The sequence below is a fragment of the Perissodus microlepis genome, chromosome 12 (genome assembly GCF_051167445.1).
Source record: "Perissodus microlepis isolate ML-2025 ecotype Zambia chromosome 12, ASM5116744v1, whole genome shotgun sequence".
In the NCBI taxonomy this organism is placed as follows: Eukaryota; Metazoa; Chordata; class Actinopteri; order Cichliformes; family Cichlidae; genus Perissodus; species Perissodus microlepis.
In genome coordinates this window covers 11,619,833-11,643,961 of record NC_140472.1, presented here as the reverse complement: position 1 = coordinate 11,643,961, position 24,129 = coordinate 11,619,833, and the positions used below count along the sequence as shown (strand labels likewise).

The 24,129-nt window shown below is 43.1% G+C and overlaps 1 protein-coding gene across 1 annotated transcript in view; it reads right to left on the bottom strand.

The window, feature by feature from the left end:
• Positions 1-2,834: 2,834 nt before the first annotated feature.
• Positions 2,835-24,129, bottom strand: part of hmcn2 (hemicentin 2) — a 45,498-nt gene continuing 24,203 nt past the window's right edge. The window contains exons 31-81 of the mRNA XM_084946587.1: positions 22,731-23,009; positions 22,513-22,655; positions 21,740-21,890; positions 21,421-21,639; positions 21,221-21,334; positions 20,924-21,111; positions 20,728-20,824; positions 20,489-20,650; positions 20,250-20,363; positions 19,859-20,055; positions 19,471-19,552; positions 19,251-19,382; positions 19,015-19,158; positions 18,776-18,935; positions 18,266-18,390; positions 18,001-18,184; positions 17,809-17,906; positions 17,450-17,728; positions 17,177-17,367; positions 16,873-16,954; positions 16,038-16,174; positions 15,798-15,939; positions 13,930-14,074; positions 13,689-13,816; positions 13,411-13,567; positions 13,181-13,302; positions 12,927-13,091; positions 12,729-12,836; positions 12,511-12,645; positions 12,126-12,260; positions 11,733-12,002; positions 11,472-11,662; positions 11,159-11,372; positions 10,879-11,013; positions 10,589-10,779; positions 9,813-9,894; positions 9,366-9,536; positions 8,651-8,803; positions 8,313-8,450; positions 7,801-7,922; positions 7,424-7,664; positions 7,262-7,321; positions 7,036-7,155; positions 6,776-6,910; positions 6,463-6,582; positions 6,021-6,146; positions 5,135-5,263; positions 4,747-5,040; positions 4,542-4,661; positions 4,329-4,455; positions 2,835-4,201 (exon numbers count right to left, since the gene is read on the bottom strand). Of these exons, the coding sequence (XP_084802713.1) occupies positions 3,823-4,201; positions 4,329-4,455; positions 4,542-4,661; positions 4,747-5,040; positions 5,135-5,263; positions 6,021-6,146; positions 6,463-6,582; positions 6,776-6,910; positions 7,036-7,155; positions 7,262-7,321; positions 7,424-7,664; positions 7,801-7,922; positions 8,313-8,450; positions 8,651-8,803; positions 9,366-9,536; positions 9,813-9,894; positions 10,589-10,779; positions 10,879-11,013; positions 11,159-11,372; positions 11,472-11,662; positions 11,733-12,002; positions 12,126-12,260; positions 12,511-12,645; positions 12,729-12,836; positions 12,927-13,091; positions 13,181-13,302; positions 13,411-13,567; positions 13,689-13,816; positions 13,930-14,074; positions 15,798-15,939; positions 16,038-16,174; positions 16,873-16,954; positions 17,177-17,367; positions 17,450-17,728; positions 17,809-17,906; positions 18,001-18,184; positions 18,266-18,390; positions 18,776-18,935; positions 19,015-19,158; positions 19,251-19,382; positions 19,471-19,552; positions 19,859-20,055; positions 20,250-20,363; positions 20,489-20,650; positions 20,728-20,824; positions 20,924-21,111; positions 21,221-21,334; positions 21,421-21,639; positions 21,740-21,890; positions 22,513-22,655; positions 22,731-23,009 (8,033 nt within the window). The 3' untranslated portion in view covers positions 2,835-3,822. The remainder of the gene's footprint in view (positions 4,202-4,328; positions 4,456-4,541; positions 4,662-4,746; positions 5,041-5,134; positions 5,264-6,020; positions 6,147-6,462; positions 6,583-6,775; positions 6,911-7,035; positions 7,156-7,261; positions 7,322-7,423; positions 7,665-7,800; positions 7,923-8,312; positions 8,451-8,650; positions 8,804-9,365; positions 9,537-9,812; positions 9,895-10,588; positions 10,780-10,878; positions 11,014-11,158; positions 11,373-11,471; positions 11,663-11,732; positions 12,003-12,125; positions 12,261-12,510; positions 12,646-12,728; positions 12,837-12,926; positions 13,092-13,180; positions 13,303-13,410; positions 13,568-13,688; positions 13,817-13,929; positions 14,075-15,797; positions 15,940-16,037; positions 16,175-16,872; positions 16,955-17,176; positions 17,368-17,449; positions 17,729-17,808; positions 17,907-18,000; positions 18,185-18,265; positions 18,391-18,775; positions 18,936-19,014; positions 19,159-19,250; positions 19,383-19,470; positions 19,553-19,858; positions 20,056-20,249; positions 20,364-20,488; positions 20,651-20,727; positions 20,825-20,923; positions 21,112-21,220; positions 21,335-21,420; positions 21,640-21,739; positions 21,891-22,512; positions 22,656-22,730; positions 23,010-24,129) is intronic.

The following is a 24,129-nucleotide window of genomic DNA, read 5'->3' as shown; positions in this document are numbered from 1 at the left end:
GAGTGTAATATTTGGAGGTAAAATGGTAACATATTATTGCCTTAACTCTTTTGTTGCCATTTCTGGACAGTTGAACTAGATATAAAAACACAGCATTGACACATTATCAGCTTATAAAAAAATGTATTATGAAACCAGTGCTTGCTCGCACACCCTACAGATGGCGAGAAATATTAAAACCACTTGTCTAATATTGTGTAGCGCTCCCTCATCCCTACAAAACAGCTCTTTTACCACCAGTGCACTGATGAGGAACCTCCTGTGTCCTGTGGTGTCTGGAGCCATTCCTCCTTTGTTTTATAGCAAAGTTTGAAAAGGAGTTTATTTTTGTGGCACACATATAAGTAACATCCACAAGAAATCCAGAGAGACAGCCCCATAAGAAGACGATCAATGCTCCTTATTTTTCACGTCAGTGGTTTTAATATCTGACATTCATCCTCCTATTAACTGCGTTTTTATTCCACTGACTTCTGAGAAAATCTCTTTATCAACTAAATATTCCAGTGTGTTCACCAGATGCTAACTTTCTCAGTATACTGATGCTCAACAGGTAGTTTGAAATACATCTATCATTGTATTTTTTTGAATAAAACCAGCTGCCTGCATCTGGAAAATAAAGCTTAAAGACTCAAAAGAAAAGCTCTGCAGGGAGCTTGAGAGTTGAATAATAATTCTTTGTGAGTTCATCATGAGCTAAACCCTTCATATTACACACTGTCATTTTTGTTTAAAATATGGACTACTTCAGCACTTTTTTTTTGGTCTTTTTAAATATTTTTCAGGATGTGAAAGTTTTCTGAGTGATTAAACAGCGGCTGATTTGTGCGTGAAGCAGAATCTAGGACAAAGTGAAATGTTTGACAAGAGTTTGACTCGAAGAATTCTTTTGTTTGCAGGTTTAATTTGTTAATTATGGTTATGCTCCGAGCTTCATTGCTTATACCTACTAATAGGCAGCAGTGTTGTGCTCATTAGCGAGTGGAGCACAGCAAGTCCCCATTTCTCCTGACATCCTGACTGTGTAAAGCAGTAGGGGAGATGGTACTGGTAGCCATCGCTCAGCCTTAAGCATTCATTCCCACTAATACTTTGTGTTTTATAGAAAAGGGAAAACAGCCTTCAGTCTGCCTTACAGCGCTTTTTTAATTTAATTTTATTTTTTTTACATGTGTTACAGGGAATTAGTGATACTTAATGAAGGATAAGCATCCAAGTTTGTGTGCAGTCCTGCTGTGTTTTTCTCTGAAAGAAATGGGAGAAGGAAACGTAATTTTTTCTCATTTTAATGCTATTTTTAATTATTTGCTACCACTGCTTGTTCTATTTACACATATCTGTTAAAAATTCCAGTGGTAGCACTTATTTAGTTATTGCCCATGCTTCAGAAATATTAAAGACGCAGCGCAGATGGTTTTAATTAGCCTGGCATGCACCATAGTCAAAAAGAATTAAGTTTAATGCGTGTTTGTTTAGAAACTCAAGCAGCATGGAACATAATGGGACAGTATTCACAGACCTGAATTTATTTTAAAAAGGAAACATTTTACGTAATAGTAATGTTAGTATTGCTACATGACAGATTTTTGCTTTAACAGAGTGCTCCAACATTATTTCAGCAGATCAATTCTCTTGTAAATGTTGCAACAAATACTAAATCTTCACAAACGACATCAGCTTTGTACTCACTAGTTATTCCTAACATGCAGTCACGGCTAATGAGCACATCATAGAAAACAACCTGAGGCAACTGCACACACACACAGCACTGAAGCATCAACAAACACGCTTCCCCCGGTACAGCTCAGGCCAGCTTTCCTTGACCTTCTCTATTACTCATTTCGGGGAAATGAACAGCAAAGAACTGGGTTCTGTATTCCAGATGAGCACATCATAGGTTTCAGGAGAAACCGTGTACGATGTGGGGGGGCTAATATAAACATCTCTCCTGTAAAGTTCGAGCTGCCCAGTGCGATTTGGGTTTTGTCAGTTATGACCAGCAGCTCAACATCTGAGATTAATGACGCTAAGAGAGCACCGTTACCCAGCAGCGAGGACTTTAAAGATCACCCGCGAGTGGATCTTTTTAAAAACGGGCTAAATCCTGCTCCATCTACAGAGCAGCTGAGGTATTACCTCAGGCAACGGCTATTTACTGGAGATTTCCTGTTTTCCAAAGTGAAGAATCTATGATTCATATGACTTCCTGGTTTTGATTAAAGCGCTAAAAGATTCTTGATTTAAAGAATATTTTTGTCCAGAGCAAATTTTATGTTGCAGATGGGGGACAAATTAAAAAAACAAAACAAAAAAAAGCAGGAAGTTTCTTGATGTTGGGCTATCACGTGGTGTTAGAACAGCTTCACTGTGTTGGCACTGACTCTACTGAAGGGATGGTTGAGATCTGGCCACTGTGAAGCTGATGATCTAAATCATGACCCATCATGGCCTGTAGATGGGGATGTTGTCATTCTGGAAGAGATCACTCTTATGAGTACAGAAGTATTGTTTTGCAACAATATAATAATTGTGATTAATTTTGCATTGGTCGGACTCTAATGTGTTATCCCTGTGTATATCCTGTTAGCTTTGACCCCTTCCTGATTGAAATATAAAACTGCTTTTTTTAGATGTAAAAAATCCAGGTTAAATAAAGGTCTGGACTGAGATCACCAAAAAGGAATAATGATATAACAAGATTAAGCTCAAACACTCAAAGTTCTTCTTGCCTCATTAAAGGGGGGATTTTCTTAGTATGGTGCCCAAAGTTAAAGTTTGTTTTTTGAGTTTTTCTTCTTCAACAGAAGATAATTAAAACTACGGTGGTACGGCAGTAAGATAGACAAAAACAAAATTGTGGTCCATTTTATTTCTGTGAATATTTGACATTCATTTACAGCAACAGGGACATACTGTACTTAAACTGCACTTTATGGTTTTCAGGTTATGTTCCTTTTCAGATTTGTACAACAGCGGCACATATTTGACTACTGAACACCATTGATAACTTTCAATACAGTGCTCTGTACAGTGGCGTGAAAGCAGGAGAGGCATGCTAGTTTGTAGCGCCACGCTGGAGAAAATGTAAGTGCAGTCCAACTGTGCTTCATTATTTGTTAATAACTATATTACCTTTGTAAAATCAGCACCAATCACATCGCTTGTAATGGTATCGCCAAAATACATTCAGAATAGCACCTTTACAATTTACGTGACAACAAAACGTAAGAAAAGAGTACAAAAATATTAAGATAGATGAAAGACTGTTGTTAGCTAGTTACAATGTGCCATTACAATGCCAGTAGATCCTTAATAAGTCAAACTCTCTGTGACAGGAAGTTTTATTAACCAGTGATGTGTTCAAATTCCTTAAATAAATTAAAATAATAGGGGTAACATTGTACAGTTTCGTAGCTGTGATAGTAGCTTAGCAGCAGGCTTGTATTTCCATGCTGCAAACATGTTTTTATATGAAAAGGAATTTCTCCCAGTAATAGAAATGCAACACTTTAAACTAACATACAAAATGTTTGATAGAAGAACATAAAAAAAAGTTCCTGATACATTCTGAATTTTCAGATGTGAATTAGATAGATGCGCTCTCTGCATTTTTTAACCCCAAAGAGGGTGCAGGGTAATGAAATGAACTTCAGATGTCTTCCGAACAGGATGTTCTGCTCTGTGATCAAAAGATCCCACAGAAGCCAAGATTTGGAACAGGACTTTTCCTGCTATGATTCAGTCGCAAGTCAAGATACACAATAATTATCCACTTGCTAACATCCTGGGGGGGCAGAGTCATGTGGAAAGCAGCATGGACGATCAGTAGGGGTAGGGTGAGATGGAAATGTAGATGATAAAGATGCTCTGGTAGGTAATGCGGCCTTGCAGCGATATAGTGGTGGCCTGCACTTTGAGCCTCACTAGTCCAGGTCTGTCCAGAACCTGCAGGGTGTAGATGATCCCTCTGCCGGCCTCGTCTCTGATACCGAACACCTGGCCCAGCCCGCCTGCCTCCGGTTCTTGCTCAAGTATCGTAAAGGATGTGCGCTCCTGCAGGATGCCAGACTCTGAGAAAGCTGACAGTCGTACCACGTTGTGATTGGCTGGAATGCCGGAGGGAAGAGTGAGCAGCTTGTACTGCAGGAGCAGAGGAGAGCCTCCGGTGGCGCAGTCCAGCAAGCAAGGCCTGTAACAGGTCCTTTAAAAGTCGTCCGGAAAAAAAATAAAATATTATTAATTCATATAATGAACATAATTTTGCATTTGTGTGGTATCTACAACTTAATTAATAACCCTGTATAACACTTATTAATGTTGCAAATTACCCGGGTCTTCTTCCACTCTGGTAGGATGCAGGGCAGGGTGTATCCAGACACTGGTATCCTCCTCGGGTGTTAAAACACATCTGGTTGCGTCCACACTGGATGCCTTGTTCTACACACTCATCAATGTCTAAGAGAAAGAGAGGGGATAAGAATATAGCTGTAATAATTTGAGGGGAAGGTGGAAGTTTTAAAACAGTTTAAGGAGACATTTACCTTTACAGCTTCGGCCGTTGGGTAGCAGCTGGTATCCAGGGGGACACAGGCACTGGAAACTACCAATCATATTTCGGCATTCATGTTGGCACGGTTTCTTGAGCAGACACTCGTCCACATCTGTAAGTGGAAAACAACAGAACATTGTCTGGGCTTATATTGTAAGAATCCTTTGTTATTTTACATCTTTTAGATTTCAACTTACCAACACACTTGCCGTCTCTGTTGGTGTACCCGACAGGACAGCTCTGCCTGGTGATGCGAGATACTCCATGGGAACGGGAGAGGATTGGCCTGCCGAGGGATGACACCAGCTGTGGGACGAGTCTCGCCCTGACTCTGGTTCCGTTTGTGAAGGTGTGCCCTCTCTCAAGCCCTGCGCAGGAGCGCCCATCGCCGAGTAGCACTGTCCCAGGGGGGCACAGACACCTGAAGCTGCCCGGCACATTGCGGCACTGATAGGCGCAGGGATTCGGAGTTTGCAGACACTCATCGATGTCTGGAAATGAAAAACAAAAGTTAAGTAGTGATTTGTGCTTCTGTTGGGTGTGATGTTTAGGGATTTTTTTTTGTTAAACAAACATAATAATCACCCAAACATGGAAGCCCAACTCCCTGGGATCGATAGCCTCTGGGACACACGCATCCATAACCTCCGACTGTGTTTCGACAGATCTGAGTGTAGCGACACATGTGACTTCCATCCTGGCATTCGTCAATATCTGAAAAATGTCCAGATCAAAAAAGGATGATTTTCATACAGTCATATCCAGCTATACCTTAATGATAGATTAAGGTTAATGGTTATATTGACAAAACCGATAACTTTAGTTTGCTTTTCCTCACTTTGGCTAAATAAATGTTGATTTAAGCCTGGATTATGCGTCTTGTTCTTGTTGTATTTTTCCTGAAATTATCATTTCTCTTTATTAAGAAAACAAAGGACCCCTTTACACACGTCTGTGTTTAGTGATTGCTCCTACGCTGCAAACACTGCCTCTTTTACGTGAGTGCACTCGGCTAGATTGGGACGACCTGAGCTAATATGTGTGTTAATGTTGACTGCGATTGCTGACATGAAGCCAGTTAAAGAGAAGATATCCTGAGTACGTTAAAGCTGCCGTGTAGCAGTGTCTACCATAAACTCTTCTGCATCTTGTTACAGAAGTTTTCTTTTCGCAGGAGTGGATTTACAGTTCATAAAATCTTTTGCTCTCTATTTGGCCTCTTTTGACCAGTGATCAGTGGTTCTTTTGGCTTTCAAAAGGATTACAGGGGGTTTCATTTCCACTTATTAGGGAAACCATTTTAGCAAATTCACGATACAGTGTTGAAGGGTTGGAGGTAGAAGCCAAATCTGAGTCTTTCAAGGCATGAATGAGTTCCTGCTGTCAGTAAATAAATTAAGCAGTGATTAATGAACAGGAACTGTTAAATGCAGCAATGTCTAAATAAATAAAGTGGATAAAAGCAGCTTACCCACACAGGCCCCATTCTCTGCTTTGGTCATTCCAGCTGGGCAGCTGTCGAAACATTGGTATCCTCCTTCTGTGTTACGGCACTGCTGGTGAGCCGGGCATATGTTCCTCGTGCATTCATTGATGTCTGCAAAAGTTATACCGTCACATCGGAGCTGTTAGTAAATATTCTGCAGGGCCCGCATTACTGTGGATGCTGTATCAATGGAAAATACATCCAAGGGGAATAAACAGGCTTTTCAACATTATAAGTATAAGAAGCAGCGTTACAACAAAGAACACAAACTGAACACAAACTTCCTTACATTTTGTGCTAAGTTTGTATATAAAAAAATGCAGTTGGGTGTAGTCTTATCTTTTGAAATCTTCTGTAGCATAACTTAATAAGAATTCAAACAAGTTAAGGCAGGCAGGTGGTTTTTGTTCTTTTTATCTCAACTGACCAATGCAGTGACGTCCTGACAGCTGGTATCCAGGGTGGCAAACACAGCGGTAGGAACCCAGAGTATTGAGGCACTGGTGCTGGCACGGGGAGACAGCGGACTCTTGGCACTCATCTACATCTAAAAGACCAATTTGACACATACAGCAGGGCTTTATCGCTGATTAACACTTAAGTGATTGGCAAGAAATGAGATTTTTATTATTGTTGCAGGTGCAAATATAATAAAATATTACACGAACAGGAAAATAATGAGACGTTTATGTCTCCATGTGAAATGCTGGACATTTTAACAGTGATTAACAGCTGCTTGCCTTCACAGCTGGTTCCTGTGATGCTGGCCTTAAATCCTGGTCCACACTTGGCCTGGCAGCGATACGTTCCCACTGTGTTGACACACTGCTGGTTATAGTGGCACATGTGTGAGCCTTGGGAACACTCATCGATATCTGCATGAGGGAAACAGTTAGTGAGATCATTTTAGATTTGCTTAAGTAGGACATTATCTCTGTGCACTGTGTATTGTAATATTGGATATTGCAAAAAATCACCCAGCAGGTTTTCTTTGTCTTACCTTGGCATACATTGGTGTCTGGAGAAATGGTGAAGCCAGATGGACAGGTACAGGAAAAGCCTCCCATAATGTTGTTACACGAATGAGAGCAGGGAGACTGGAGCGCACACTCATCTTCATCTAATAAGAATGCATTTGATGATAATAATAAAATGGAACAGTCACAAATGTTCAAATAAATGGTGTTAAAAAATGATTGAGGTATTAAAAAATAAGCACAGCATACCAGTACAGTAGGAGGTGGTGTCAAGAGTGAAACCTTTAGGGCATGCGTCTTCATAACCATCTGTAAACACAGAGTACATGCAATGTTAGGCTTTCCAACAGATCCTGGATTTCATGTAAAATCGAGTTTAAATTGCTGGAATTTTTAAATATTTTTGCAGACCTGGTACATGTAGGCTGGCAGTAACATGGAAGTCCAAAGTGAGCGTAAACATGTTGTAGGCACTATTCATCCCAGAAACCTTGAGCAGTTGGAGCACAGGACCCTGGCGCTCTTCCTGGCCCTCGTAAATAATTGTGTGATTACAACGCAGCACCATGGGGCTTCCTCCTCTCTGGTGGGTTTGCGATGACCACGAGTACAGCTGCCCTTGGCCCGTCTGCACATATGACTCATCGAACTCCTACGGGGCAGGAGTGAAATCGGGTCACACAAACCAAAGAGGATCGGAGGTGTGAAACTAAAGTGTCATGTCTTTAAGTCAGGATTTGATCTGAATGATCTTTAAATGCACATTGCGATGAAAGCTGTGAACACACCTGAAGGCTCATGTGAGATGATGATAATGAAGGAGGAACAAATCCGTTAATTACTATGTCAATTAGCAAAACACCCTCCGAATCCAGACCTCTGGCAACATGAGTTAAACGTAGGATTTCCCCTGTTAGAAGAGATTAAAAAACCAAAAAACATAACACTGTAAATCCACTTAAAACCACAAGGGAGCGCGCTGTAACTGCTTAGAAGCACAAGCCTTCATGTTCAATGTATGTGACTGCTAGTAAGTGCTGCCATCTACTGACTGTTTTACAAAAGAGCGCATAATGGACATGAAAAACTCAACATTTGTTGTTGTTCCTGTAAAATCACACCACAGTTTACAAGAAACTAAACAGAAATAAAAAGAGTTGAACAAAACTTATCTTAAGCCGAGTATTTTCATCTATTAAATATGCAGTGCATGACCTTAAATAAATGAATCAAAAGCTTTAAATAATAACTGGCATATGCACGGAAAACAAAGCAAAAATGTGTAGTAGGCAAAGCTCACCAGTCTCGAACTCCAGCTGAGACTCCTGTCTGAACTGGCCCTGAGTGAAAGCGTAGCCATTTCTGGCTGCTCCATTCTGCAGCACGGTGGTCCAGTAGATGGGTGCAAACACAGACACCAGCACCCGCAGCAAGGGACCTACAACAAGACAGCATTAGCTCTGTGCCTCTGCTGCTCTGCTACATGTGATTTGAACAAGATTGGGAATGCATCCCCAAGAATTCAACTCTTTCTAGTAAAATTCAGCGTGACCACTGTTTAATGAAACGGTAACTGTTAGGTATGAGGCTGAGGTCAACAGCAACCAATGGTACACAGTGGTACATGCCATCACTCACCCACAGTGGGAGGAATATTGTCAAGGCGTGCCTGCACAGTGCTGCTCCCCTCGTCATCGTTGTCTGTAATGTTGGCCTCCAGGTAGGACACACCAAACTCTCTGTCATTGACCATTCCTATCAGGCTGCCTCTAGTCCTGCGTGGAACCTCACCTGTCAGCACCAAAATACGTTTAAATAAGCTACATTACCTGTAATTCATTAATATCAGGTTGTCCTAAACGCTCCCTGAAAGTGTTTAAAGTTACTGACATGGACTGGAAAGAAAGAGCATACTTCTGTGTTAGACACCACTCCTCATTTAATTATTACTTATTATTAATCTCTGGCTTTCTTCCATATTGCGTCTCTTGTCCTGTCTTCCTCCCTTCAACCCCAACGAGTCACAACAAATGACCGCCCCTCCTTGAGCCTGGTTGTGCTGGAGGTTTCTTCCTGTTAAAAGGGAGTTTTTCCTTCCCACTGTCACCAAGTGCTTGGTTTTCTTATGGTACTGAGCTAACTTGAGGGGACAGCTGTTGTGATTTGGCGCTGTATATATAAAATTGAATTGAAGGGGTTGAATAATGAAATATTTTGTAGTTATTGGCAACGGCCAAGATTGCAAATACTGAGATAATATATTTTAATTTTTAAATTTTCTCATGTATTGCACAGACATATTTTTGTTGGAGGCATCAAAATGAATCGAAATGAATAACAAAGGCACTGGTACCTGGACACAAGCCGACCTGACATTTTCTAGAGTCGATACTGGGGCCGCTGCATGATCGGCCTCCATTAGCTGGCTCTGGATTGTTGCATAGTCTGATTCGCTCTTGGAAGCCTTGGCCACAGGTGCTACTGCATGGTCCCCACTCCTGCCAGCTAGAGTAGCCTCCATTGACTAAGAGAGGAAGAGAAGAAAAGAATTTTCAACAGTGGGTCCTCAGGAAGTTCATTTGCACAGGTTATGTTGTGCAAACTTGCTGTTGTGCAAAGGAAAGGAGCACTTGCAACACATGAAAGCAACAGACATGATAAGTGAACATGGGGGGAAACTAACATTTTAAAGTCATTCTTAAAAGTGGATTGGAGGCAGTTTGGGAAGTACATTATGGTACAAACTTTTTGAATTTTTTATTTCATAACCCGTTAAATAAATCATATAGACAGAACTCACTCTGAACCTTGAGCGTAATGGTCCTCTCAGCTGTTCCAGCCTCACTTTCAGCCACACACTGATACTCCCCTTCATCTGCAGCCTGTAGATCAACCAGGTAGAGGTTTAGCTGATTATCGAATTATCTAAGGAACAGTTATCCTTTAATAGGACTACAAACCTTCCAGACAAACATATCTCTAAATTGGGTACAGTTTTACAGTTTAGAGAAATTACCATACAAGCAAACAAAATCTGACATTTTCAATGGGGCAGTTGACTTTATTCCATTGAATTGTTTGTCATAATTAATATTACAGGGACAGAGAGAGGAAATTTCATAATAAGAGCACTCTGCTGGAAGGACAGTCATCTGTCTGTGAGAAAGTCTCAGCTGCAGGCTGTGCAATTGCAGCAGCAGTTAGAGACCATAATAAGGTTAGAGGCTACGGAAAGAGGGGCAGAGTCTGGGAACATACAGCATTCTGTTTGTTTCTTCCCTCTGAGCCTAATGCTGTTAGCCTCTCCGGCTGAACTGAATCTGATTTAGATGGGAGCAGGACACCACAGGACAGTCACACGCTGTTCCTCTACCCAAGGGTATTGTAGATGAAGCTCAGATGGGATGAATAAAGCGCCGCTGTTCTACTCAGATTGCGTGATGGAGCCTTCTTGTGCAGACTACATCGGAAAATGTTTCATGCCGGAGTGAGTTAGGCTTGACAGAACTTGTTTAGAAGCAGGATTACTGCTTAAAAGAACAGAAATAGGAGGAGAAAAGAAAATGTTATATTTACAGTGGCGCTGTAAATGACCAGAGATCCGTTGTGGAGGGTTTGCATTCGGAGGAAGCGAGGTAGCGGTTTTCCATTTCTGAGCCAGCGGAGGACAGGGCTGGGGTCTCCGTGGACGGGACAGTCAAGCACAACAGAGCCACCCTGAATGACTGTCTGAGACATGTGGGCTTCACCCTTCAACACCGGAGGCTCTGGAAACACATAGCATGTGTATTTTCAGATATAATGTGTCATAATGTAAATATCTATAGAAAGTTCAGTGAGCGGGAATCCTCGAGGATAAATCTCACCTCTGATACGGACGAACGAGAGCGCTCTAATGGAACCCACGCTGTTTGCTGCTATGCACACGTAGGTCCCAGCATCACTCCGAGTCACATTCTCAATGCTGATGGAGCTTCTGCCTGCCTCATCTACAGTGGCACCTGCAACAGTTTTGCAGTTTTACACCACAGTTTTATTTTAAATTAGGCTTTTTTTTTAACTGAATGCATTACACATAATTACAAATACAGTAATCTGTGTAGCAATTATGAGCTGTTTAACTGAAGAAAAAAAGGAAAACACTACCTGCATAGGGACTGTTGTTGACAGTCCAGGAGATAGTAGGAGAAGGCGTTCCCTGAGCATGGCACGATAAGGCAAGAGTCTGCCCTTTGTTTAGCATTGCATCGCCTGGCAGCTCCTTGAATGCAGGCCTCATATTGATGGTCAGTCGGATGTCTTGCCTCGCAGAGCCTGCTGCATTGGTGGCTACGCATGTAAACACACCAGCGTCTCCTGACTGTTGAAGGAAAGAAGTAGCAGCTGAGTGTTGCACATGGAACTACAGAGAGATGCAGTTCATAATAAAGTGCAGAGAAAGCATGACATAGAGGCTAACCTCAGCCCTCTCAATGATCAGCTCTCCTGATCGGAGGACGGTGAATTTGCCAGGGAGGTTGGGCACCACGCTGCCGTCCTTCTCCCATGACACTTTAGGCTCTGGTGAACCCTGAGCAGCACAGGGCAGCAGAGCCTGAAATCCTTGGATAACTGACAGTTGCGTCTGTGTAGGAGCAATCACGGGTGGGACTGAAAAGAGACACCACTATTAACACAAACATGTTACGACACAGCGCAGCTTGTAAAGTGCTTCACTCACCTTGAATGAGCAGCCTCATATCATGGCTGGCTCTGCCGGCGGGGTTTTTAGCAGTACACGTGTAAAGACCCGCGTCGCTGCGCTGGGTAGACATAATTGCCAGAGTTCCATTGGAGAAGACGCGCACATGAGCGCCATCAAGCACAGGCCTCCTCTCTTTGTGCCAGGTGACTTCAGGCAGAGGCTGCCCATCAGCTATGCACTCCAGGCTGACTGGCTGGCCTAGCACAGCCATGTACTCGACATGAGGCACGCTCAACACTGGTGGAACTGCAGAAACATAAGATGAGCAGATATTTATTTGCAAATTTCCTAAAATGTATGTAATGTTTCATAATCTTATGAAACATTACATAATGTTATTCCCATGGTGAGATAAAAAATCTGCATTACCTTGAAGGACTAATTTTGTCCGGCCCACAGCTACACCAGCTTCATTCTTTGCCAGGCACTGATAGGTCCCCGCATCACCAAGCGTCACACGGGAAAACTTCAGAGCTCCGTTCGGGAGCACAGCCAGCCTGTGACCTAGACACAGTCACATGAAAATTAATGGCCCACATGAGACAAGTCAAATTAAAGCCCCCAGCTTGATAACATTGCTGTTCTATCTGTAAAAAGTTAAAACAAAACAAAAAAAGATTCTTGTTGGAATATGACTTAGTTGCTGTTAAATGTGTTGGATTCTAATATATGAAAACTGTGCATAATTACAGCAATGTTTATCTGTCTGTCTCTTTATAAATAAGGATTTTGCTCATATTTTTTGTACCGTTACCTGTTGCTATGGGAACTCCCTCTCTTTGCCAGGTGATTGATGGTCTGGGGAAGCCCTGAACCTCACAGGGGAGAACAGTCCCGTGATTCAGCACTACTTGTACCTCTTCTGCCATTGGTCTGATCTCTGGCAGCTCTGTGTGTGGAAGACAGAACACAGTGTCATATGGTTTCATACATTTTAACATAATAAGATAACATATGTCCTTGGTGGCCTACCATGCACCGAGAGAGAGATGTGTTTGTGAGCCACTCCAGCTGGGTTTCTGGCTGAGCATGTATATTTGCCAGTATGACTGGGCAAAGCAGCAGTTATCTCCAACTCTCCTGCATTAAAGTGAGTACAAAGAACATGTGTTTACAGAGGACCGTGATGTATGAAAATGTAAGGAAACAGCAACTGGTGTGCTGCTTTACCAGTGGGAAGGATGCGGTAGCTTCTTCCTCTGGAGCTCAGCTTGGCTCCACCCTTCGTCCAGGTGACAGTGGGCATTGGGCGTCCTTGTATGTGACAAGGCAACACGACAGGAGACATTTTCACAGCTTTAACTGCCGTGACATCATCTTCAATAGATGGAGGGACTACGGGAGAGAACAGCAAATTTGTGGGCTGAATTATCTGAAACGGCATTCTACAGCCGGCTGATTTTCACAACACTTTAAATCAATACCTTGCAGGATGACCTCGATGACTCTGCGCTCCTCTCCAACATCATTGACTGCAGTGCACTCAAAATAACCTTCATCCTCATTGGCTGGGGACAAAAGAACCAGAGACCCTGAGGACAGTAACCTGAACAGATAAGCAGAACTGCATCAGCTTTGAAGTTTTTATAGCTGAACGAGTTGTACTGCATACCAATTGTGTATTTGAAGCGTACAGGCATAGCTTTGTCTATACCTGTATGCACCAGGCTGCTGGCTGATATCCAGGGGAGTGCCATTCCTCTTCCAGGATACTTTAGGAGAAGGTATACCTGCAGCCTCACAGCTAAGCAGGGCTCTGATACCAGTGGTTACTGTCACGTTGAATCGACCTGGACTGATTGAGGGACCCACTAATAAGACACAGAAGACCTTCAGCTAAGCTGTTTTAACAATAGAAAATTGTGCTAAAAACTGAATCTGCTGGCATTCCCAAAATCTTCATAAGCTAAGTACTGCTTATACTGTCTTTACCAAACACACGAAGATCCACTCCTCGGTGATCTGAGCCAGCCTGGTTGGACACGGTGCAGTAGTAGCGACCTGCGTTATTCAGCTGAGCTGCATGTACACGCAACGAGCCCTCGGATAATATGGTGTATCTGAAATACACGAAAGATGAATGAATTGGGGATACACCGCGTCTGTGTTCGACAGATACAGTCGAGTGTGACGTATACAATTACAGACACCTGCGAGAAATCTCAGGACGTACTTATTGTTATCTTGACGCACGGGGAAGCCGTCTTTCCTCCACATGACCACAGGTGAGGAGTCGCCTTCAACTTCACAGGGTAAAACTGCATCCTGGCCAATATGTACAGTCACCACTGAGCTGCTCTCCTTTATTACAGGTGGTACTGGAAGTAAAGAGACAGAATCTTGTTGTGTTTAGCATATAAAACTCTTTTTTTTTCTCCCCAGACATGAATGTTGAACGACACACCAAACACTTATTTCCCTTAAAACCACCCTGAACGCACAAACAGTGGTTTCCCTTGAAACTTGCTTGAGTAGGTGGCTCTTTTTAAGCCTCTCTTCAAATTATGATGTTACATGTTACCACATGTTACTTCTAATTCTTTACTCAGCCTCCTAAATAAACTTCTTGAACTTTGCTCCAGCTACCCACCTACAGTCAACCTTAAAAAAGTGGCAGCATTAAAAGTTGAAATACAACGGGGGAATTTCTCTTTCATCTCTATTAGTCCTCACACATATAAATATTTTTAGGAATCTGGATCACATGCAAGTACAAAGTTACTTCCCACCTTTCTAAATTAATACAACACAGAGATTTGATTGGTTTCTCACAAAGTGATTGCACATGTCGCCCAAACTTTGTGCAAACAGTTGCAGTCTGTTGCAGACAGGTTGCCAACTGTCTGATTGAGTCTTTGTTAATGAGCAAAACTCAAGGGGACTCAACTGACTGCCAGTTGGTTGTATTTTAGTTTTATTCCTATAGAGCAGGATTGCTGCTGAGGTCAAAGATGTCATCTTTATCCCAGAGTTATCCCAGTTGATGTATTATCAGCTATAATAGTAAATATAACAGTATAGTATAATAAAATAGTAGAATAATAGTAGACTAATTCCATCTTATAGAAACATTTATGGCAGGTTTCAGTAGCAGTGTTGGTATATTTGACAACCTCATTATCCAGCAGGAAAAATGACTTGAGATAACTTTATCTTATCGGATAAAAAGTGTAACTTTGATAACATGATTAGCAGATGAAAAAGGGGATAAATCACAATATATGTGCAATATTCAGCACTCAGCACATCACACTAGTATTGCATTGTGAAGAACTTTGATGATATCATACCGTGCGGTGTCTGGGGATTTCCACCTCGAACAATTAATTAGGCTTCTGTTCTATTGTACTGCAGAGCCTCAGCTACAACTAGCTACTCTTTGCATGTATCTATGACCTTCTTATGTAAGTTCAAAATAAGTCATGATAATGTATTAAAGTGAAAGCTCTTTTAGCTCTTTTAAACATTTGTTTGTTTTTTCTAACAGGCATTTCAGAAACTAATGGCTCCGTGGTGTAGTGGTTAACACATTTGCCTTACATGTAGGTCCCCGGTTTGAGACCAGGAGGCGACGGAAACCCAGCCTCAGGGGCTCTCGAGGTATCGTACTTGCATTTGTCTTATTCCAAGACTGGACTCAATAAGACGACTCAATAAGACGGTTACACCACAAAGGTCATCCACTGTTTGGTTTTGTTTGGGGTTTTTTTTCATCTGTGACAAATAAAAGCATCCAGATTTATTCACTGTGGCAACCCCTTGATAAATAGCAGCTCAGTGTGCCAGTCATTCATAGCTCACTAACACTTTTACTGCAAAACTTTTTTAGAAGCAGCTCCATTGTCTGCAGTGTTTGGCATGACCCCAAAGAATGGCCCACATGCTGGTACTTTGGTCTTTCACTCTCTCCTTGATAACTTGGACTGGTTACTAACTGCAGTAACTGGCAACTTGCTGAGTTAAATATGTGGTTGTCATGTGTTTATGTCTACGGTTCAAAGGTTCAGCAGTTTAAAAACAAGATCTGACAAGTATACTTACATAGAATTTCCACAGTGAAGAAGAGACTGCTGCTTCCAGCTATGTTGGTAACCACACAGCTATACTGGCCGCTATCCTCAGACCTGACTTCCTGTATCTCCAGGTACTGACCCCCTGCCAGCTGCTGGATACGACCACCCAGCTGATACAACAGAAGGAAAGGAAAGATAGAATACGCAAGTCAAAGAGGAGATCAATACTTTTAATAGTGGATGACTTATTTGAGTTCACATTCTGTACCTGCAGTTTGGTTTCACCCTTGTACCACCTTATGTCTGGAGGAGGGTCGCTGTCAGCCAGGCACTCCAGAGTGAGGTGACCGTTAACCGGCACTGTCAATGTCCTCACATCACCGGAGCCAAGGAGCGTCGGTGGTACTGCAACACAACCACTGACCATTAAGATTTATGTGATCCACAATAACAGCAAAAAAAGGAAAGTAAAAGAAAAAAAAAGCGCTGTGAGCCTGAAGTGCTCCTTCAGGAAGAGCTTGGTAAAGTTATGAGGCCGTGTGGAACAGATGAAGTCAGAATGTAGATCAGGGACAGATATAAAAAGCATGTGTTTTCACTTAAAAAAAGACATTACTAAAAAAAGTGCTATAAAAATGTGTGCCACACAGTTTTGAATCATCTAGAAGAGTATGTCTTAATTATAGGAATGGGGAAAAGAAACACCATGAATTTGGGAAAACACTGATCTAAGCAGTCTGGCAGGTCTTAACTGCATTGTGTATGATTATATTTATAGAAGCATCATTTTACTCAAATATTAACAAGTGGAATAAATGGTGAGTAGTGCACACTCATAAATTAAAGTCAGGCCATCAATAAAAACCCAAGAAAATGCACCCTGCGCTGCATGCATGTCATATTGCGTGCAAAACAGCGAGGACGATATACAAGCGGTGCAAGTCTGTTTTTCACTTGTGTAAAAATCCAGACTTTTATTCCTGATCGCACACAGAGCTTTATTCATGCAGTACCAGGTGCAAAGAGAGGAGAAAGTTAAGGGAAAAGGGGGGCATGACATATTTCTTCCATGCTGAATAATATCCAAGAACAGCTTGTATCACCTTGGACCCGGACCCAGTGGTTTTTTCCATCCTCTCCGGCTAGGCTGCTGGCCAAGCAGGTGTACAGACCTGCATTCTCGACCTTTAAAGAGACAATATCAATCAGCTTGAGTGGTTCTTGCATGACAATGCTTTATTTAAAAATTTACACTCAACTAAAGTGACGACTAAGGTTTGTTTTTCTGTTTGTTTTTTAACAGGAGTGATTGCTTAGAAAAAGTCTTAGTGACATACATTGTCTTAAATAAAGTTTTACCCCTTAAATCTCAGGAGAACATGTGCTCGCACAGTCAGTAATTTATACCTGAACTTTGCTAATCCTGATAAAGTTTCCATCCTGCTGAACGATATCAGATCTCTCCATGGGCCGACCATCCTTGAGCCAGCTGAGGGTAGGAGGTGGGACTCCCACAGCAGAGCACTCCAGCTCAAGTGGACTGTTAACTGCTATGGTCAGCTCTTCTGGTGAGTCGGAGCTGACTATCTTTGGAGGCTCTGCATTAGAAAGCAAAATGTGTTAGCTTATTTTCTTTTTCTTTATTACAGATATAAATAAATAAAAAGAGGGTGATCGTACCAAGCACGGTGAGGTTGAAGCTCTTGGTACTGCTTCCAGCCTGGTTACTAGCCACGCAGCTGTAAAAGCCCGCATCTGAGGGGGCCACGTCAGGAAGCTGCAGTCTTGTCTCCTGTCCATCCAGCAGCAGGTTGCGGTGAAGGGACAGCGGCTGTCCGTCTTTCATCCACGTTAGCGTCGGAGGGGGGACGCCACGTGCTTCACAGGATAAAGTCACCAAGGATCCCTGGATTACTGAAACTGGCTCCACCGGTTCGACGTGATTCACACCGGGGGGCACTGCAGACCATAAACACAGAGTGTGAAACCCCTCCGACCCAGCATGTTCTGTTTCATGTTATCTGCTGTTGGGATTGTACCTTGGACTTGGACATCATAGCTGAGCTCTGCAAGACCAGCTTGACTGCGTGCCACACATGTGTAAACTCCAGAATCAGACAGCTGCACAGGAGAAATCCTTTTTTTTTAATGAAGAAAGAGAACATTTAGAATGACCTCATCCACCAACCTGCAATCTTTTTACAACACAGTCTGTAATCATCTTAACTGACCTCAGCAAAGAGTCACCGGAGAGGAGGCGAGCGCGGGGACTGAGGAGCAGCGGATGCCCATTCTTCAGCCAGCTGATCTGCGGCGGGGGGTTTCCTGCTGCCTGACACTCCAGCGTCACGGCGCTGTCCTGTGTGACCTGCACCTCTTTGGGGATGGTGGTCTCACCAGAAATCGATGGCGGTACTGCCACAGATAAAATAGACTGTGAAGAAATCGCTCAGAAACTTAACGCAGATAAACAAAGCGAAGGGGTGAAAAACCAACCTAGAGCAAAGACGGTGTAGATTTTGCTCTCCTGGCCGGCCGAATTCACAGCCAGGCAGGTGTACGTCCCAGAATCCTCAGGACTCAGGCGCAGCAAAGTCAGTGTGCTGCCATCAGATGTCACGCTGCCAGAGAACAAGCACGCTTTGTTTTCACATCCATTTTTCTCTATTATTTGTCCACATCTGAACCTCGGTGTAATTCTTTCATTATCACCCACATCCCACAGTTTTCCTCACAGTCGCATGCAGATACATAAACACAGTCGCTTGCTGTCTGATGACCACATAAGCTGGCGAACAGCTATGAAGCAGCTGCTTTTACAGTTTTTCATGATCTAACTGGGCAAGACACTATAAACCATTTGTTCGTCGTGCACATCATTCTCTGTGTTTCTGATTAACGGTGACACTTTCCCAAACCCTTAATGAAGGCTGCTCATCGATTCAAATATTTACCATTGTTATGATTACTTCACACTTGACAGAGCGGGGCCTGAGAATGACTTACACAATGTGACGGGCATCCGATCCCTCCAGAGTCACTCCATCTTTCAGCCAGCTGAGGCGAGGTGTGGGGATTCCATTTGCTCTGCACTCCAGGGTCAGCTCCTCTCCTCTGGGTGCACTCACTTCAGATGGGAGGTCAGAGTCCAGGATGGTTGGGGAGACTGAGCAAGGCAGAGATTACCGTTAAACACTTCTTGGAATCATTTCTCTCATAACACATGCTTTAAGAAACCTCGTTACCCTGCACGGTGACTGTGTACTCTTTTCGTGTTTCTCCCTCGCTGTTCTTGGCCACACACGTGTATGTTCCGGCGTGAGACAGGCTGAGAGGCCCCAGCTCCAGCCTGGTGCCTCGAACAGACCACTGCCACTGCAGGCTGCTTTCTGGAAACCACACAGATCCACTTAATCTAGCTGTGACACCCTTTGGCACGTCTGCATTTCTCCACATTTCCATGTCACTCCCTCCCACTTACCAATAGGAGTTCCATCTTTAAGCCAAGAGATGCTGGGAACGGGTACTCCTGTGGCCTCACACAGCAGAGCCACGTGGGAGCCCAGGCTATAATTTAGAGACTCTCGAAGAGGTCCATCCAGGACAGGTGGAACTGTCAATATATATTTATGAGAATTTAGTCCATTAAAGACATTTGTCTATAGCGATTTTGTTCCAAAATACTACAGAGTGATTTTTACCATGAACCGTCAGCCTAAAGGTCCTGTCCACCTGTCCAGCCACATTGGACACTTTGCAAGTGTACGTGCCACTATCTCCCATCTAGTAACCACAAAGGAAAAAATTGTGAGTTGTGTTTTCTTTACAAGTTATAATCCAAAGGGATTCATGATTTTCTTTTTTTTTTTTTTGGAACACCGGCTTCAAATGCATTCAGATGGGTGATCTCAGCTCCAGCCTGTTAGAATTAGTCAGAATTATCTCAGGGGTTTTAAATGCACCAGATAAAGGAACAGTGAGTGCAGTGAAAATATGTATACATTACACATCAGCACGCTGTTGAAAACCCCTTAAAATCCTTTTTTATGTTTTGTTTGCAGTCATAAAAAAATGTGTGATGAGTCTGACCTGGACTCCTATTATCTCCAGCTGGTACTGATCCATCTTTAGTCCGTTCCCTGCAGCCAACTGGAGCCCATTCTTGTACCACGTGACTTCAGGCTCGGGGAAGCCGTGAGCTTCGCATCGCAAGGTGACTGAGGAGCCAACCTGAGGGGTCACCGAGTCCGACTCAGCATCGTGCCGGGGCTTCAGGGTGGGCACGACTGTTGGTTTGCACATTCAGAGAGGACATGATCTCAGTTTGATTCATTCAGAATTCGAATGAGTCACTCCTGAACTCTTCTCAGTCACAGCTGGCTTGAGATAAACAGATTTTTTTTGCCAGGCAGTGTTTTGGGATTTGATCATCTGTATATGTGGCTGAATTGTGCAGATGGGTCACAGTGTGTTTGCTCACCATAAACACTGAGGAGAATACTCTTCTGGTCCTGCCCTGCTGAGTTGGTGGCTGTGCAAACATATTGCCCTGCATCTTCTAGTCTGGCCCGGGGCAACTGTAGCATCTGGCCACCTATTACATATATATAGGCAATATATCAAATAATGACATGAAATATCAGTGCAAGAATTAGATTCTACCCAATATAATGCTTCTGATTGAAGGATTTGGGTTTTGAAGATGGCCCAGAGGCTAACCTGGCAGAATGTGAATGCTGGTGCTGAAATGGAGGACTTGCCCATCTTTGGTCCAGGTAATCTCTGGAGGAGGGTATGCTTGGACGTCACACAGCAAAGACACCATGTGGCCCTCAGTCACACTAACCTCCTCCTCTTTAGGGCCCGTTATTCTAGGAGGGACTGCAAGAAGAGAAGAGAGTTGCATATCACAGTATCACAGTAAAGACTTTTTTGGGTTTTTTTTGTTTGTTTTTTACCTTGCACTGTCAGACTGAAGAGCTTCTCAATTGTTCCGACCTTGTTCTCCGCTACACACGAATACCCAGCCATGTCTGAAACCTGGACACTGAGAAGCTGTAAGTTAGGACACAAGCGTTATTCTTCACTACAGAACGTTACGGTCGGATCTGTCTATTTGCTGGCAACAGTGCACAAAGGTCAGCGATAACTAACTTGAAGCTGAGTCCCATCCTCACTGATGTGGTGCTGTGAGTCCGTGTGCACCGGCTGCCCTTCTCTCAGCCAGGAGACGACTGGAGCTGGGTGTCCAATCACATCGCAGTGTAGAACCACGGTGCTGTTAACCACTGCTCCTATCTCCTCCATAAACTCCTTTGATGCTCCAGTAATAACAGGAGGGACTATGGAAGTTAAACACAACTGAAATTATTAAGTTACATCTCTATAATCACAGATTTTATTATGCAAACATTTTAATTACAACTAACTTAGGTATATGTACTCACTTACCTAGAATCTCCAGATCAAAGTGCATGCGATCCTCCCCTGCCTCATTAACAGCCTGACACGTGTACCTTCCAGCATCCTCCTTCTGCACTCGGGCAATTTGTAGCACTTGTCCCCCTATCATACATTAAAAATGACTCCTCAGTTACATATAACAACTGCACTAGTGGTTTTACATGAGGTTTTACAGAGTTCTCCCTGACCTGGAAGAAGCACCACTCCATCTGCAGAGGTTAACTTTTTGCCGTATTTATACCAGCTGAGCTTGGGAGGGGGAATGGCATTGCTCTCACAGGACAGGCTGATTTGATGGCCTAGCACAACTTCCCGCTTCTCCACCACGTTCTCATCATTAACGTCGTCTTCGTGTCCCAAACCCCAGGATGCTTCCCTGTTATTCACCCGGTGGAAAATCGGAGGGACTAGAGAGACAGCGGCACATTAGAGCCGGATTGCTTTCTATACAAAGGTTTAAAATGAAGTGTTTTTCTAGCTGCTACACACTGAATTAACTGAACACACCTTGAATAGTTACACGAAAGTGTCTCTTGTCCTCTCCTGCAGAGTTGGTGACCACACAGGTGTACTGACCCTCGTGGGACAGCATGGCATTCTCTATGTGAAGGAAGTGGCCGCTCTCTTTAATGCCAGCGTGGATGTTTCCAGTCAGCAGCTAAAACACAAAGAAAATACACAGTTAATGTGAAGTATTGCTCGCAGGAATCTGTGGGTTGATGAATAAATAAAACAGACTGTCTTTGATACTTTGTTCAAAAGTGCTCTTTAAGCTCGATGGAGCCTCCTTAAGATTTGTTGCCTCTTTGAACTACTGTGTCAAGAAAATATTTAGCAGATCTTTAAATGTGGCTTAAAAACACCCAAGACATACAGAGCTTCCACCCACACTCAGAAAGAAAATCATATTTTACATCATCTTTAATCCAATTCCTGCTTCTCATATTGTAGGCCCTGCAGAATATTCATACACGCGCACTCGCATACTGAACAGAATAAAGGACACAGCACATCAAAACACAGTAGGTCAAGAAAAAAACAAAAAAAGAAATCGCACAGTGTTTTATGTCTTGAGGTTTAATCACTGGATTCTTCCTCTATGTCTATAATTAACTGGCTTACTCATCACACTAAATAAGGCGAGTGGAGGTGGGTTGTGCAAGAGGGTTGCTGTAATTCATACCAGTTGCCAATAGAGGCTGGCAGAGGTTAAAACTTGTTCCATTGAAAACACATTTTGATTTTAGGAAGCACAGCTTTTAACGGTGACACACACGGACCTGTCCGTCTTTGAACCACTGGACTTTGGGCTCGGGGAAACCTTTGGCGAGGCAGGACAGAGTTAAGCTCCCGTTGATCCGCACTTTCTGTTCCTGACCACCAAAAGTTAGGGAGGTAGAGTCTCCTTCTATCTGCGGTGGGACTAAAGAGATGAAAACATTAAAAATCAAATCTCTCTTTGAGTTTTCACCTTGTTAGAGATGCACATGTCTCTTACCCAGAACACTGAGTGAATAGTGCTTGATGGCAGTGCCAGCTGGATTTGTAGCCCTGCAAGTGTAGAGGCCGCTGCTGTCTCCCTGTGCCGAACCCAGCCGCAGGGCCAGCCCACCGCGGGTGTATGTCAGCTGGGGAGTGGATACGATGGGGTGATTGTCCTTGAGCCAGGTGATGCTGGGTGTGGGGAAGCCCTCGACGTTGCAGGGGAGGATTGCAGGGAAACCCAGCACCACTGACACCTCTGATGTCTCAGTAGTCCCCTTAATAGTGGGAGGGGCTGGAGTAAAAAACAGAGAACACGTTTATGTTTAACAGCCAAATCATTTTTTACTGGTACACAGTACAGAATAAACAGAGCAACAGGCGAATGCTTTGCTTTTGTGTAGGAAACTGTCATGATCAGGCTGTGTGGAGGCAGGAGAGGACCCAAACGCAAAACTCACCACGCAGGAATAAAACTCAAAAAGCTGCTTTATTGCAGAATGGCACAAAAATATAACAAAACTAAACTGGGGCATGGATAAACTGGCACACAGGGAAACACAGCCATGAGGGCGACTACGACACTGACAAAGAGAAACACAGGGCTCAAATACACAGAGGGATAACGAGGGAACAAGACACAGAAGGAGAGCACAGCTGGGAGTAATCAAGCTGGACGAGACAAGGGAAGCAAAGCTAGAAACACTGACATGAGACACGGACCTTCAAAGTAAAACAGGAAACACACTGACTGAACTCTAGACATGTAAACTTAACAGCAACTGGGGAGACAGAACATAGGAACCTGAAACATGGATACAAAAACGTCACAGTAGACACAACATGGAACACAGGGAAGCCATATTACAAAGCCAAAGAACTAAACCTATGATAACCATAACTGAGACCTAGGGAAACAAGAAACAGTACAACAAAGGACTCAAAACATAAACCATAATATAGAAACACAGGATCTCTTCAAAATAAAATAGGAAACATAATGAGACGCAGACATGACAACCAGAACTTGACAACGTAAGACACAGACTTGAAACACATGAAGAGCAGGGGAGCCTTAACATGGGTTGGAAACACAAGGGGGAACTAATAAGCAAATGAACATAGGAGACCTAATGAGCTTAAACATACTATAAACATCAAAATGAACTAAAACTCAAAACACTGGGTCATAAGACCCAGGATCGTGACAGGAAACCTTCTAAAACAGAAATGCAGCGTGTGGTACTCTGGGCTATTACAGCACCTGACAGAGAAATGTCCCCTTAAAGAGAATTCAATATGTGCACATCCACATGGCTAAATACAATGTTAACTTATGTTACTATAGAGGCTGGGCATTCACATGAATTATATATGATGCCTCGCAATCTCTTTCTCAGAGTGTTGCCATAACA